At 34.8% G+C, this 16,851-nt stretch overlaps 1 protein-coding gene across 1 annotated transcript in view; it reads right to left on the bottom strand.

Moving 5' to 3' along the window:
- HACD2 (3-hydroxyacyl-CoA dehydratase 2) overlaps positions 1-16,851 on the bottom strand; it is an 80,306-nt gene that overhangs the window by 30,390 nt on the left and 33,065 nt on the right. The window contains exon 4 of the mRNA XM_023757301.1: positions 1,431-1,519. Coding sequence (XP_023613069.1) covers positions 1,431-1,519 — 89 coding nt within the window. The remainder of the gene's footprint in view (positions 1-1,430; positions 1,520-16,851) is intronic.

Here is a 16,851-nt window from a genome sequence, read left to right as displayed (position 1 = left end):
AAAGAACTGAGTAATATAGGAATAAACTGTTGTACTTCTTAAAAAAAAAAGAATACATTCTCCCTGCATAGAAAGTTTAGACATTTATGTTGGCTGAGAGAACTTAAAAATAAAAGCTTGGCATCTACAAATTCCATATGAATTTTACAAAAATAATAATAGCTTCATCAACTCTGGTTAAAAACTCATTAGCTATGTGCGTTTTTCTGTTATTTATCTACACCATATGCCAATAAAAAGTTTTTAAAATTCAGTTGAAATACAAATGAAACTGTCAAAATAAATCTCCCAAACAAAACGTTTTGGCAGAAATTTCGGAAGAATAGAGGGCAAAGAAAACATTGGAATAATGCTAATGGATAAGAGTGCATTTCATGAGCCCCCAAAAATCCAATAATGTTGGTGATAGGTTTTTGGGACTGAAAAAATAAAGCATGAATCCTCATGGTAGCTACAGGTACTTTACCTCAAGGTGACATTACCAAGAAAGAAATGACTTTTAAAAAGCAAAGAACATACAGGAAAACAACCTCCTTCCTCAATACTAGAAAATGAAAGCTTAGTTGTGAGTTCACACTTATGGTAATGATGGTTTTCTTCCCCCAGTTCTTGCAAGGATTATCCCTGGGCCTGGGTCTGCCTGGGTATCTCTAACTCAAGCCCCCAGCAAAGAGCATTCACTTCCCCAGCAAAGAGCATAGACTCAGCACATTTGTGAATTCCATTAATCCTGGTAGCCTGGGTGGAAACAAGTTTGTTTCTCCTGGTCCTATAAAGATCAGACTGTTCTGTACAGAGAACATTTTGAAGGCTGCCAGAGGGGAGGGTTTTGGAGGGATGGGTGAAAAAGATGAAGGGATAAAGTACAAACTGGTAGTTACAGAACAATCACAGATATGTAAAAGAAAGTACAGCATATGAAATAGTCAGTAATATTGTAATAACCATGTATGGTATCAGATGGGTACTTGATTTACCAGGGTGCACCTGAAACTAATATAATACTAATTGAAAAATAAAAAAATATTTTAAAAAAAGATTGGACTGTTCTGGGAATGAATTAATATCCTCTACTCCCACAATAGCCTTACTGTAAGGATGCAGTTGTCTAGATTTTAGTGTGCTGGATACAAGCAAGATACCAGAACAATATAACCGATTTGCAGACTACATGTACACCTCCAAATCTCCATAGGTTCAAAGATTGCAGGACTTTATCATTTAATCAGTGTTCTCTTTAACAACACTGCATTTTGGGGGTACATTTCTCACTAATAACCCTATTCCTACAGTGAATATGAATTTTATCTGGGCTACACTGATGTGAAATAGGATTCCATCTTTAGATATAACATATATGTGAGAAAGAAAAATTGACTAGCATTTGTTAGTGCCGATGTTATTTTATTTCAGTCTATATGAACACTTACCTCTTTGACACTATGTGTTACTGCCCATATTAGAAAAACTCTTGACATTACTTGGAAAGAAGTCAGGACAACAGAAGATGGAACAATTCCTGAAAGAAATTTTAGGATGGATAAATAAATTAAGTTTATTTACTAAGTTTCAACATGAAGTAAATTTTCTAAATAAATTCTCTAAAATATTATAATTTTAATGTTTGGACACAAAACCAACTTCAAACTGAAACTTATCTTTATTGCTATATAGACTGTTTTTCAATGTAGTAAATATTAAAAACTTTTTCCTCCCTGAAAACAACAATATGCTTAATTAAAATAGCAAACCATGGAATCTAGGTATTCTTCTTACGCCTAACCAAGTGAAATATTTTTTACACTTACCATACAGGTAGATAAAATAAAACCATTGCTTAACCTTTAAAATTAGACACTGAAAATTCATTTATAATATGGGTTTCAAAAATGAATAGGCACCTATAGAAGGAAAATAACCAGCATATTTGGGGTATATGTCCCACTAATAACCCTATTCCTACAGTGAATATGAATTTTAGTGGTAAATATACTCCAATATGTATTTGTATCTAATGAATGTTGGAAGCTCCTAAATATCAGACTTGTTATACTATCTAATGGTTATGTTGGTATCTTTTATGTCACTTGAAGATTTTGCCAACAAGCATAGCAAAATCAAAGTTTATTATCCTTACAAACCATTTCTTCTCACCTTGTTTATTACAGTAAGCATGGGTACAATTATCCTCCCAATGTCCTCAAGTTAAAACACTGGAATCAGACTTAATTATTTTATGTACTCCTCAAGCTCTGCTAAGTTTGCATTTCTTTGGTCTCTCCCTTCAATTTCTATAACCACAATCTCTATCTAGAGACCAGCTACCACCACTGTATAAAATTCTTGCCTCCTTTAGATCATCTTAAACCCAGCAATAAGCCATATCTACAAACATCTTTTTCTCTTGTAACTTTACACTGGCAAGGGTTTGCTACTAAAATAAAATCTAAAAGCAGAATTATGGGTATACAATCCAGCAGCCCCCCACCATTTTTCTGGCTTTACTGTTGCAGTAACTAGACTTACCAACTTCTTAGATCTATTGAGTTGCATGTGGGCCATTCCATACCTGCCAGGAACCTCTCACCATAGTCCCAGATCCTTCTTCCACTTTAAAACTAATCTCATCTTCAACACATTTACTGGGCTATCCCAGACCAATATCCAAACCCTCTAAAATGCATTCAGAGTTCTGGACACTTATATAGTTGGACAAGCTACAATTTGCCAGAAGACCGTGTACAAATCAGATAGAAATATAATTAACTGCCTCTATAGGTTTGGCTATGAAAGGAAATCACTTTATATCTCATTAAGAAAAAGAGATGCTGTAAACTGTTAGAATGAGTTTCTGAAAGAGGATTTGCATTGCCCTGCTCAGTTGTTTAGAGCATTGTCCCAATAAGCCAAGGTTGCAGGTTTGATCACCAATCAGGGCACATAAAGAAGCAACCAATGAATGCATAAATAAATGAAACAACAAAATGATGTTTGTCTCTCTCTCTCTTCTTCTCTCTCCTTAAAGTCAATCAATCAATAGAAAAATATATTTTTAAAAAAGAGGATTTGGGCTCCAAGAGGGATGGTTTGGTTCCCCAAAGCAAAACAAGTAACATGGACATGTCAAGCAATGCTTAGCAAATAAAAATGCTTAATAAATCTTTGTAAAATGAATGAAAGAAAAACATTAATGTATGGACATACAGGTCAATGGCATAAAGTTGGGAATCCAGAATTATAGTTACATGATTTTCAACATGAGTGCTAAGACAATTCAATGGGAAAAAAATTGTTTTTTTTTCCCAACAAATGGTGCTGGGACAATTGGATAGCCCCATGCAAAAGAATGGAGTTAGATCACTTCCTTACACCATATATAAAAATTAACTTAAAACCGATCAAAGTTCTAAATAGAAGAGTTAAAACTATAAAACTGTTGGGAAAAAAGACAGATGTAAATCTTTGTGCCCTTGGATTAAGCAATAGTTTATTAGGTATGAAAGACATAAAAGGCACAAGAAAATACAAATAAATTAGACTTCATCAAAATTAATCTCAAATGCTTTAAAGGACATCATGAAAGTGAAGAGACAATCTACAGACAGGAGAAAATATCTGCAAAGGGGAGACTTATATCCAAAATATATAAAGAATTCTTACAAGTTAACAATAAAAAGACAAATAACCTAATTTAAAATGTAGGCAAAGATTTGAATAGAGATTTCTCCAAAGAATGCACATGGCCATTAGTCATCAGGGAAATGCAAACGAAAACCATAATGACCTATCCTTCACATCCACTAGGATGGCCATGATAAAAAAGACAGATAATAACATGCAAAAGAATGGAGTTAGAACACTTCCTTACACCATATATAAATATTAATGAGGATATTTTGATATTGGAACCCTCATACGCTGCTGATGGGGTTATAAAAGGGTACAGCCAGTCTGGAAAACAGTCTGGCAGTGCCTCAAAGTGTTAAATACAGAATTACCACATGACCCAGCAATTCTACTCGTAGATATATATCCAAGAGAAATGAAAACATAAGTCACACAAAAGTGGAAACAATCAAAATGTCCAACAGATGAATGAATAAATTAAATGTGGTATATCTATACAATAAAACATTAGAAATAAAGTAAATAAAAAGTAATAAATAAGTAAAAAGAAATGAAGTACTGACATACACTATTCTATTGATGAACCTTGAAAACATTATGCTGAAAGAAGCCAGTGACAAAAGACCATATGTTGCATGATTCAATTTATATGAAAGTCCAGAACAGGCAAACTATAGGGATTGAAAGTAGATTACCGGGTCTGGGAGGTTAGGAGGGAAAGGGACTGACTGCCAATGGACATAGGGTTTCTTAACAACAGAGGTAAAACCTTTGTAATAACTGAATGTTTGGGATTTTAGAGACCCTTTAGCTTCTGCACAGCAAAACAAAAAGGCAAATGGCAAGATTTCATTTTTAATGATGAGAACCACACCTTCTTTATCCATTCATCTATTGATGGGACACCAACATTGCTTCCATATTTTGGCTATTGTAAAAAATGCTGCAACAAACATAGGGATACATATACAAGGTTGGATAAAAGTAAATATATAGTTTTGAGTATGCAAAATACAGTTTATTCTTGTATTATTTATTATTGCATTATTTTCCATACAAACAACTGTAAACCTACTTTTGTCCCTCCCTGTATCTTTCTGAGTTAATGGTGTGTGTGTGTGTTTAAATAAATAGACAGAAGTGGAATTGCCAGGTCAAATGGTAGTTTTATTTTTAATTTTTAAAGGAATCTCTATACTGTTTTCCATAGTGCCTGCACCAATTCACAATCCCACCAACAGTGCTATAGGGTTCTCTTTTCTCTACATTCTAGACAACACTTGTTATTGGTTGACTTTTTTATAACAACCATCTGACAGGTATGAAATGATATTTCATTGTGGTTTTGATTTGCATCTCCCTGATGATTAGTGATGCTGAGCATCTTTTCACGTGCCTGTTGGCCATTTGCATGTCTTCTTTGGAGAAATGACAATTCATGTCCTCTCCTCATTTTTACTGGTAAATGTTTTTTGATGTTGAGTTGTATGAATTCCTTGTATATTTTGAATATTAACCCGTTGTGAAATATATCATTTGTGACTATCTCCCATTCAGTAACTTGTCTTTTTGTTGTGTTAATGGTTTCCTTCACTGTGCAGAAGGTTTTTAGTTTGATGTAGTCCAATTGTTTATTTTTGCTCTTGTTTTATTTGCCAGAGAAGACATATACAAAAAGGTACTACTAAGACTGAGGTCAAACCCCGCTGGTGTGACTCAATCAGTGGCTGAGTATCAACCTATGAACCAGGAAATCATGGTTCAATTCCTGGTGAGGGTACATGCCTGGCTTTCGAGCTTGATCAATGATTCTCTGTCATCACTGATGTTTCTATCCCTCCTTTCCTCTCTGAAATAAATAAAAATATATTTTAAAAGACTGAGGTCAAAAAAGTTTACTACCTATATTTTCTTCAATGAATTTTATGGTTTTAGGTCTTACATTTAAGTCTTTAAACCATTTTGAGTCTATTTTTTGTATATGGTATGAGTAGCTCAGTTTAAATTTTTTTGGCATGTATTTGTCCAGTTTTTCCAATACCACTTATTGAAGTGACTATCATTTCTCCATTGTGTATTATTGCTTCCTTTGTCATAAATTAATTGACCATATAAGTGAGAGTTTATTTTCTGGGCTCTCTATTTTGTTCTGTTGATCTATGTATCTGGTTTTGTGCCAGTACCATATTGTTTTAATCATAGGTTTGTAATATAGCTTGAAATCAGGAAGCAGATACATTCAACTTTGTTCTTTCTCAAGATTGCTATAGCTATTCAGGGTCCTTTGTGGTTCCATATAAGTTTTAGAATTGTTGTTCTAGTTCTGAGAAGAATCCCATTGGTATTTTGATGGGGATTGCATTGAATATGTAGATTGCTTTGGATAGCATGAATATTTTAATGATATTAATCCTTATGTATATATTTAAATACAGTTTAACTTATATCATTTATACTCTCTGTATTTTGTTTTTCTCAATTAAATTTTAAGAAAATTTTCATCTTAAAACACATTCTTGCCCTAGCTGGGGTGGCTTAGTTGGTTGGAGTGTCCTCCCATATACCAAAAGGTTGCAGGTACAACTCCGAGTCAGGTCACATAACTAGGCTGCAGGTGTTTTTAAACAAAAATATATTTTATTGATTTTTCTACAGAGAGGAAGGGAGAGGGATAGTTAGAAACATCGATGAGAGAGAAGCATCGATCAGCTGCCTCCTGCACACCCCCCACTGGGGATGTGCCCGTAACCGAGGTACATGCCCTTGAACAGAATCGAACCTGGGACCCTTCAGTTCGCAGGCCGACGCTCTATCCAGTGAGACAAACCAGCCAGCGCAGGTTGCAGGTTTTTTGTTGCTGCTAATTACTTAAATTGATTGGTTGGTGATCGCTGCTCCAAAGGTTTCCTTAAACCAGCGATCGCCAACCTTTTGGACCTCACGGACCAACCACTGGTTTATAGACAATGAAAAGGAGATTCTGCAATTTATCAGCAAGATGAAAATTCACTCAAAAAAATTTACTAGTAGGCCTCTATTATTCATTAATTTAATTCAAAAATATTTAATTCAAAAAATATTTTTGGAGTACCTACTTCAAGCCATACCAGATATTGTTCTTCATTTTTGGGATACAACCGTGAAGGAGACAGCGTCCCTGCCCTCAGGAACTTGTACTCTTAGGTTACAACTCATTTGCTTTGGTATAGCTCTTATTTTTAGGACTTTTCCCTCAAGATGGTGCAAGGCTTCTAAACATTTGTAAATAGGAAATGGCTTGATTACCTATTGGTTCAGAAAGCTATCTCTGTCAACGGTGCAAATCTTTGACAATGCAAGATTATAACTTGAGAAATAATTATGGGAATTTATGTTGAAAGGGCATTGAACTTTTGAAGTAAAACATTAGCAGATAAAAGAAATATAGGCGTGTGTGTGTGTGTGTGTGTGTGCGCGCGCGCACGTGTGTATGTGTATGTGTGTAGCAAAAGCTGTATAAAGTGGATCTGGCAATTGATTTCTTATTTCCCCAGAACCAGGGTGGTCCGGATTCCCCAAACAGCTGAGCCCAGCAAAGCTGGGCAGCACTGAAAATCCTCCCTACCCGATGCAGCCCTTAGATGGGCCAGGAGAGTAGGGCTGGAAGATTGGCTATATATGACAAAGACCAGGTTGAAAGTTAGGTATAGGAAAGGCAACAAGGTTGGGAGCAAGAGTAGGAAGTGTCCACAACCAGCGAACGAGCTCCAACCATCAAGCAATACATAGGTAATGGAGACCAAACCAAAACAAGGCAGGAGACACAAAGTTGGTGCCAGAAATTAAATTAAATGATGGCAAGTGAAATCAGAATCTCCCTATCCAAATGCCAGATCTATTAAAATAAAAGTAACAAAATTAAATAACAAAAAAAATCACCAGCAGCAACCAAAAAGAAATGGGGTACAACTTTATGCCATATATTTTTAAATATGCTAACCACAAAAGGAAAGACTGGACACTTCTTACTCTACTTGCAACCTTAAAAGTGAATCAATAAAATTCTGAGAATTTTCACTAGTAGGACCACATTTGGAGAGAAATATTAATTTCTGTTTGAAGTGTGACAAACATGCCTGGAAAGTGATGGGGATGTAGGAAAAGTGACTGAGCAGGTGCCACCTCATCAACGCCAACTTTTTCAGGCCCCACACTGATTGCAGGACTGGTACAAAGTTCCCTACAGGAATACTTTCTATAGGGTTGAGGAATCCAGGATGGAGGAATTAAATCTCAGAAGAGAAGGAAGAGCTCACATTTTTAAATAATTCATTCACATTGTTCAAAATTTTTAAAGTATTAAAAGATATTCAGAGAAAGTCTCCCTCCCAAACCCATCTTACTACCACTCAGGGGCCTTTCCCACATATAACCAATTATTAATTCCTTCTTTCACTCAAAGTTTATATTTTAGCTATATAACAAACAGCAAATATGTAAGTGAATGTATAAAGGTATATTTTTTCACATTTTCCCCAATTTTTACATAATAGCAACATTTTATACACACTGTTCTATTACTTGCTTTTCTTCCCTAAAAAATATCCTGAAGATCTTTTTATATATTAATACATATATATGTTGTTTTAATTACTAAAGCTTTAGGTTTTAATATCTATGCATTCTTCCAAGCCCTAACCTCAGTGTATAGAATATATAAAAAGGAAAACTCCAATTCTTAAACTCTAGCTCACAGAGGAAAACAATTAAATCTTAAACACTGTGAAAATGCAGTAAGGGAGAATCCAGTAACATTTATATCAGAGCAAATAATATGATTGGACAGGGATGCTTACACTTGAGGAAGATGAAAAGGAATGGCAACCATACAAACATAATGCAAGAAAAAAAATAAAGCATGCACTGCATCTAGGGGAAAGTAAAAAAAAAAAATATATATATATATATATGGGGGGGAGTCAAATATTAAAGCAACTGGAAAGAAGATAGTAATTATGGAAAACAAAGACAGTCCAACACAGTGATAATTGTTATCCCTAAAGTAGAGAACCTAATACCTGGAAAAGTAAATGTTTTCAAGGATATAATCCAAGAAATGAAAAAAACTCAATTTGTACTGAAAAAATACACCGTGTTCCAGAAAATGACAAGTGATAGTGAACGTGTAAAACCGAGAAATTTCTTGGTTACAAAAATATTTCATGGATCCAGACAAAAAAAGCAAGTTACCTACAAAGTGGTAAGAAAATCAGCCTGGCTTCAGACTTCTCCACAGCAACATCCAATGTCAGAAGACAATGAAGCAACACTACAAAGGTCGAAGGGAAAGAAAGTATGTTCAAGAATATTATACCCAGCCAAGACAGCATTCTAATGTAATGGCAAAAGGTAAACATCACTAAATAATGAAAGGGTTTGCCACATAATGCCAATGTGACTGACCTTCTTGTGAGACACATGCTGTCAGAAATTTAGTCAAACAAGAGATAAGTCAAAATAAAGAATTCAGGAATGGAGAAGTCATGATAAAAAAGCCCGTAGTAGGCAATGAATCCATTCAAATATATTGATAAAACTTAACAATTACCAACAAGTACAGTAATTATGGTTATAGAACATAGTGTAAGTGCTTATAAGCCACAATAATAAATAGTATTTTTTTTAAAATGGGAGTCAGGGCCCTGGGTGGTGTGGCTCAATTGTTTGGAGCATTGTCCCGTACATCAAAAAGGTTGCAGGTTTGATTCCCCCTTGGAGCATATACCTAGTTTGAGGGTTTGATCCCGTCGGGGAATGTATGAGAGGGCATGCATGTTTCTCTCTTATATTAATGTTTCTCTCTCCCCTTCTCTCTCTCTAAAAAATCAATAAACATGTGCTCAGGTTGAGGGGATTAAAAAAAAAAAGGAGTTGAGGAAGAGATATAAGAAGAAGTGACAATACTAATTTCCTTAATAGAATTAAGAGATACTGCCTAAAACTAAAATATAGCTAAACATAATTCTAACCTAAATTTTTCATAATCATTTCATTAAATTTCAGGGACGTTTTAGTATATAATATGTATCTCATGGTTAAAAAAAAGTTTTATAACTTATTTATTTTTTATTAACTCAATGATTTTAATGAAAAATAGCATGTATAATATGAGCAATAGATCTTGATTCTTCCATCTATCTACTTTTTCTTCCTTATATTAATATATGTGAAGTGAATGCTCTCTGGAAAGATATTTATCTAACACTAATGAAAATTAGTTCTACTGGTAGAATTTGGAGCCATTTTAAAACATTACTGTTTACTTTTCCACGCTGCTTGAACTCCTTATAAAAGCATGAATTATAACTTCAAAATTAATAAAATCATTATTCTTAAGAAGACATTAACTATTTGGCATTAGCAAAAATAAAATTCTGAAACGAAACTAATTCTAATTTTAAACAGAAATTTTCTTAAATATTTTCTCATAGAGTACAAGCTTAAACGTAGGGAAGCAGAAAGTATTTCTGGCCAAAATGAAGAGAAGGGTGGGACCATGGATGGGATTCAAGGGAAAAGATGACTGTTTTTTGTTTTTGTTTTTAAAGGATGGACAGAGGGCAATTCTCTTTTCTTTTTTTCCAAACACAGAAAACTGGCCTTACCTCTTGGGGTTGCAGCACCTGACACCTCCCCCACCAAGAAAATAATTTTTAATACATTTTACATAACCACACTACTTTACTGCATTCTGACAAGAGAAATGTGTGTCCTATACTGAGAGCAATAGCAAAATTATGGCATTTATCTGATAAGCTCTGCATTTATTCGAGGTTGGCATTTCTAAAAGATGTACTAAATTGTAAGAGGGCATTGCATTTTCTTTGTGCTAAAAAGATAGTGTTATTAAGTGCAATCATGCTTACTGTTTACTAAATTGAAATGGATACTTTAGGAGATAAAGCCAAAGGATGGATATATATACATATATGGCATGTTCATTGATTTTTCCCTGAAAATTTTTTTTTGGAGAAACCCATTTTTACACTTAAACAAAAAAAGGGGGAGACTTCAAATTTATGGCAGGCTATCTCGCTTTTACTCTCAAACCCTTGGGTGTGGAACTATACTCCTCTTAGACATTAGGAAAACTTGAGAAAAACTGAAAACACAGTAAGATACATATTAAAAATATAAAATAGGGAAAATAAAGGTAGAAAAATATCTTAAAGCCATGGGAGAAATTAATACCAGATAGATGAGAGAAGGCCTGTGTACTTGTTTGGGGCAGACTACAAACTTGGCTCTGAGCTCCTTTACAACCAATATATGGAGAGAAAACAATTCAGTTGTATAATTCAGTACACATGAAAGAAATAGAACCAGGTGCTCTATATATTAAATGACTCTGACTATAGTAGTATGTTTCTAGTTTACTGGATGTCCTTAATACAGTTTTCTGGGGTTTTTGTAATTATAGTTGTTTTACTGTTTCCTCTCTGTTTCAGATGGCCAGCTGTCAGCTTGCCCTTCTTCCACTTAATTAAAGTTCTTACATGTAAAAAGTAACAATAAATTGATTTCAATGGAGGCCCACAGGCCTCTGAATGAAATGAGTTTTTTGCGGGCTTTATCAAATATTCAGAGGCTTTTAATTTGTTTGTTTACTTTTGGGGCCTTCACTCTTTAAGAATAAAGTTACTGAAAGTCTAATCTCTGAATGAGTGCAAAATACAGGCATGAGAGAAATGATGTATTTCCAACCTTTCTGAAGATAACATAAAAGGTTGTCACATTTTGAAAAAAAAAAAATATTAGAAACTATTCTCTAAAGATGACACATGAGTCAATTATAAGTCATGGAAACTCACTCAAACCTGCATATTGTAGTTAGCATTCCAATAGCTAATTTGCCAACCAATTATTTTTATTGTTCATAGAACTCCAGGCATTAGACCAGACTGCTTATAGCAGCCTTGAAATGATGGTTCAATATATATTTCACCAGCAAGACTACATCGTAAGTTTTTCTTAAAAAGAAAAAAAAAAGAATTTAGTAAAACAGCGGGCCAATTAAAACTGATAGTTGAACTCGTATTTATAGCCACATTTTGCTAACTTACATTAACAATCCGTAAGTACCCCGAATATTGAACAAAAAAAACCACATTTTACTAGTATTTCTACTTTAAAACTTTATTAAATTTTGTCTCAATATGCTTCTGAACATTCTTATATGTAAAGCTTTTTCAGAAGGCTGAACCCAGTCCAATGGTCACTTGAAATAATACAAGATGTAATGACAAGGTTGAGAGAATAGTCATTCCCTTATGGCTTGAAAAAAAAACTACAATCACAGGATTTCACTTAAGCAAACCAAAAAGTATACTTTCACCAAACCATATTCTTTCTGAAAGCTCTACCAAACCAGATAGGTAAGGAAAACTGAAGAAGATGAAGTTTAACTTTACTAGAAGGTTGTTAAAGGTTTCCATGAGAAAGATTCGAATCTAAAATAGCAAGGAACCACAAGGGTTACTTAAATATGATGATCTTTAGCTAAGAAAATCTTAGCTGTCAGAGCTAGAAAGGATCTAATAGTTCAAGTTCAACCCAGTACCTGATAGATGAGGAAAGTGAGGCCCGGAGAGGTAAAGTGACTTGCCAAGGTTACATAGATAGCTGAATAAAACACATTAATATTTATGATTAAATGATTAAAATCTCAAAGAAGGTTAATTATTGGTCAATATATAATTAGAACAGAATTAATATATATAAAACCAATGTCAAAGGTTAACATTCAAAGTACCTAAAGAACACAATTATTTTTGTCTTTAAAAATATCAAGACCCTGCACAGCAAGCGTGGCTCAGTGGTTGAGTGTCGACCTATGAACCTGGAGGTCACGGTTCAATTCCCGGTAGCCACTCTGATTATAACAAAAGTAAAGACTGTATATGCAAAGTAAAAACTGTATATGCAGGCCTGAAAAGAAACACAGAAAAACAAAACTGTTGACTAGAATTGCAAAATTTAAGGGCATTTTTTCCTTTTCATTAAATGAATTTCGTTGTTATATTGATAATGTTATTTGTCCAATAAATAATGTTAAAGTGGCATTTAAATGAAAAACAGTATTTTTCACTTTTTCTGTTACCCAAACTTGTAGAAATGCCTAGCTACTTAATCCTTGAGCCAGTAATCAAGGCACCAAGAACCGTTTGAGGGCAACTTGACTCTTACTGTAGGTAAGAGATCTAAGAAGGATAAAAGAAAGGTCTATCGAGGGCTGCTCATATAATAGGTGTTAAAAATGCAATGACTGCCCAGCTCTATTTTCCCATCCCTGCACTAATGCGGGGGTAGAGGCAGTGGTGGCATTCACTGAGTAGGAGGCCAGCAGAACACGGAAAGAGCCTGTTGACAGCGATAAAAGACACACACTGAAAACACTGCTTGCAGAAGGAGTGAAGCTTGTCAAAGTACTGCAGAGGCTGGGAAAGTAGAGAAAAGAAAAAGAGCAATTATAACCTGTACCTAACAATTCCTCAGCTAAATTTAACTAGAGAGGTGGAATATATCTGTAGCTTAAAAATGATAGGCAAGTGAATGCTCAGGTACAAAAAGACCCAAACCTACACAGAATTTTAAATGGTCATTGTAAAAAAAAAAAATTCTATTTTCATATCAATCATCTGCTATTATTCTGATATTTCAATTGTGAGCCCCCCAAATAAATAAATGGCCTCAAGGAGGAATAAGGAAATCCGAGGCTCAGAGCAAAAGCTTTTTTCTTATTACAAGATAAATCCAAATCAGTAAGAATTTATTAATGCCAAACTTTTCCAGAAACACTTTGAAAATTTTCAGCTATGAATAATGACCATTAAACAGTAACCTTTATTTACCTTTTGAAGGCTGAAATAGTTATTTATCCAAAATTTCCCAAATTTTTATGTCAAGCAATATCTCAGTTCATATACGTATTCACACTGAATTATGTTCACAAATAATTCCAAAATCTATTACCTAAATCCTAAAATACATTATCCTAAAATACAAGTACTTTGTATGCATAGAAATGTATATCTAAGATGGTAATAATAATTATTTCTGGTTAATTAGATTACTTCCTTCTTTTTCTTTCAGTATTAGCTGAATTTCTTTTTAACAATGTGTTACTTTTACATAAAAATAAGGTTACTTTAGAAAATAATGCCTTTTCACTTAAAAAAACTCACCATAACTATTTAATATTGTAAATTCTGTTAAAAGTAAAATAGATACAATTACAATTAATGTGTAGCTGTTTTCACACACAGCTGATTTACAATCATTTTAGCAAAAATAAAATCACATATAATAAAAAAGCCACATTGAAAACTTATGAGAAGTTTTTTAAGAGTTTACTTCTTCAAGTATAGCTTTTGTCAGAGTTTATTTATTCAAATACCCCTCTTCTAATGAAGACTTTGCTGAGAGGAGAAGACCATGTAGAAGGTCATTACTGAGATTTACATGACCATGTATATTACCTACAGATACACCAATCGATAGTTTTGCTGTTCAAATCCAACTTAAAAAATGGAAAGCAGCTTGATTATTCACATCAAGTACTATAATATCACTATCTTCTTTTTCCAAGTGGATGTACTCATGGATTGCTCAATAGGCTGAGACTTCAGCTATCATTCAAATCTTTTGTGCAACCAATACTATTTGTTTATTCACTGGGCATTCTCCCTCTCTCTTTTATTTTTTACATACTGATTTTAGAGAGGATGGAAGAGAGAAACACTGATGTAAAAGAGAAACATCAATTGGCCGCCTCCTGCGTCCCCCCCTGCCCCCACCCCCCACCCCCCATGGGCCGAACCCACAGCCTGGGTACTTGCCCTGACTGGGAATCAAACAGAAACCCTTTGGTGCACCAGACGACACTCCAACCAACTGAGCCACACCAGCCAGGGCCATTCTCTTAGATTCCTTGCTAACAGAACACATCTTATTTGGGGTATGGTACACCCCAATAAAACACTAGCTTCTTTGGAATCCCTTAGAATTGGAGGAAGCAATGTGGCACAGTTCTGATCATGAAAAAAACAAAGTGAGAGTTTATGGAAAGCCCTGCCTGTGCAGCCACTTTCCACCTGGAATATGACATGATACCACACAACTCATCATAGCCATCTTGTAACTATGGGGTCACATGCACCAAGACAGAAGTCACACACTAGTGAGTAGGGCAGAAAGACAGACTTCTTATATGGGAAAAAGAAACCCCTATTTGATTAATGCACAGTAGTCAGAATCCTGACATGTACAATGTAATCCTACTTACACACTCTTTCTTTTACAGTTGAGAAAATGAACCCAAAATGTGAAGGGAATTTGGGTGACTTAAGAGGAACCAAGTGTATCAGAATGCAGAACTAGGTAACACATTTTATTTTTTTTAATGTTTTTATTGATTTTTAGAGAGAGAGGAAGGGAGAAGGAGAAATAGAAACATAAATGATGAGAGAGAATCACTGATCAATTGCCTCCTGCACACTCCCCACTGAGGACGGGGAATCGAGCCCCAAACCCGGTGCATGTGCCCTGACCAGGAATCGAACCTGCAACCTCTTGGTTCCTGGGTTGATGCTCAACTGCTGAGCCACACCAGCCAGGCTAGGCAACACTTTTTAAAAGAAGCTATTTCAATTATACTTTGCAGCCACAAAGACTAATGGCATAAATGAAGGAAGAATATGGTGGAAATTTGTTGTAACAATTCCTTTGGTTCACAATTTTTTGAATCACCTATGAAACAGTTCATATTTCTAAAAAAAAAAATCAAAAAAAATCACTAGTATATTATGTCCAAACCAAACACACAAAAATCTTCTATCTGCTTTCTTTTGCAAGTTTTGACGTGTGGTATTCATGAATATCTTTTTAAAACATTTTTTTTTTGAGCTAAGAATGTAACAATCAATGCCAGGTCAAGATCTATCAGATATAAACACAGTATTTACTAAGGTATTTAACTATCATAATAGTTGCTGGCCTTTTTTATTTTTAAAATATATTTTTATTGATTTCAGAGAGGCAGGAAGAGGGAGAGAGAGACAGAAACATCAATGATGAGAGGGAATCATCGATCAGCTGCTTCCTGCACAGCTCCCATTGGGAATCAAGCCACAACCTGAGATTGTGCCCTAACCAGGAATTGAACCGTTACCTCCTGGTTCATGGGTCAATGCTCAACCACTGAGCCACAATGGCCAGGCTGGGGTAATTTTTAATGTATCAATAGATTATCATAGAATCTTTCACCAGAACCATATTTTTAACATATAATTATATTTAGGAAAGCTATAAATTGTGTAATTACTTAATATTTTGAGTGTCTATTCATTCTCTGGAAGTAATAACCAGTTTTATCACTGCAGAAGGGCAAACAATATACCCTTTATGGCCCTTCAAAAAACATAATAAAGTGAGCTAATTATAGTTTAAGATTCTACTCTACATACTTTATCAAAGATTAAACATATATTAGACATATATATGTACAAAACTATTCCTGCTTTAAATTGTCACATACCCTTTGGTTTTTCTTTTCTTATGGGTCAATAAAGAAACAATATACTTCAGCTCTAAAATCTATCTTTAAGAACAAGCTGTCTATTTAACTCCTGACAGTCTATTCAAGGTACTAATCTGCCATTATTTATAGATCCTTGATTCCTTTCTGAGCAGCTGTCATTAACTGAACAACTTAGGAGTTCAAAACACTCTTTATTCAACTCAACTGCCTCCTGGAATTATTAGTCATGCTTCTCAAGGCTACAACTGTGATAAAAAGTAAAGATGAACCAAATCTCAAGAAGGCTGTGAAAAAGAGCCACCATTGAACACACGAAGAACTGATGCTCTCTGATTGACATTCCTTTAAAGCCCTTATTCCTGATCACTCAGGCCCCTTTTACCAGGTTTGAGGCTTTCTGGGAGTGTTCCCTACACCAAGCTGTAACTGTTTGTGGCTTTCGAGGCACTCCAGAGCTGTCCTTTGGGAACCCATGTAAGCTCAGAAGACAAATACAGGTAAGGGAAAGGAAGAAACTGAACTGGCTTCTAGTCTAGAAGTATTTGATACTTTCTTCCCACTCCACTCTCCTCTACCCCACACTTTAGAAATGGTACTCTGGCTTCAAGCCGTCTATGCAAACACAAATTCCCTAAAGGAAGAAGAGC

This window comes from Myotis lucifugus, unplaced genomic scaffold (assembly GCF_000147115.1).
Source record: "Myotis lucifugus unplaced genomic scaffold, Myoluc2.0 scaffold_105, whole genome shotgun sequence".
Classification (NCBI taxonomy): domain Eukaryota; kingdom Metazoa; phylum Chordata; class Mammalia; order Chiroptera; family Vespertilionidae; genus Myotis; species Myotis lucifugus.
Note: the sequence above shows the minus strand (reverse complement) of the source record. Positions and strands in the feature narration are given on the sequence as shown.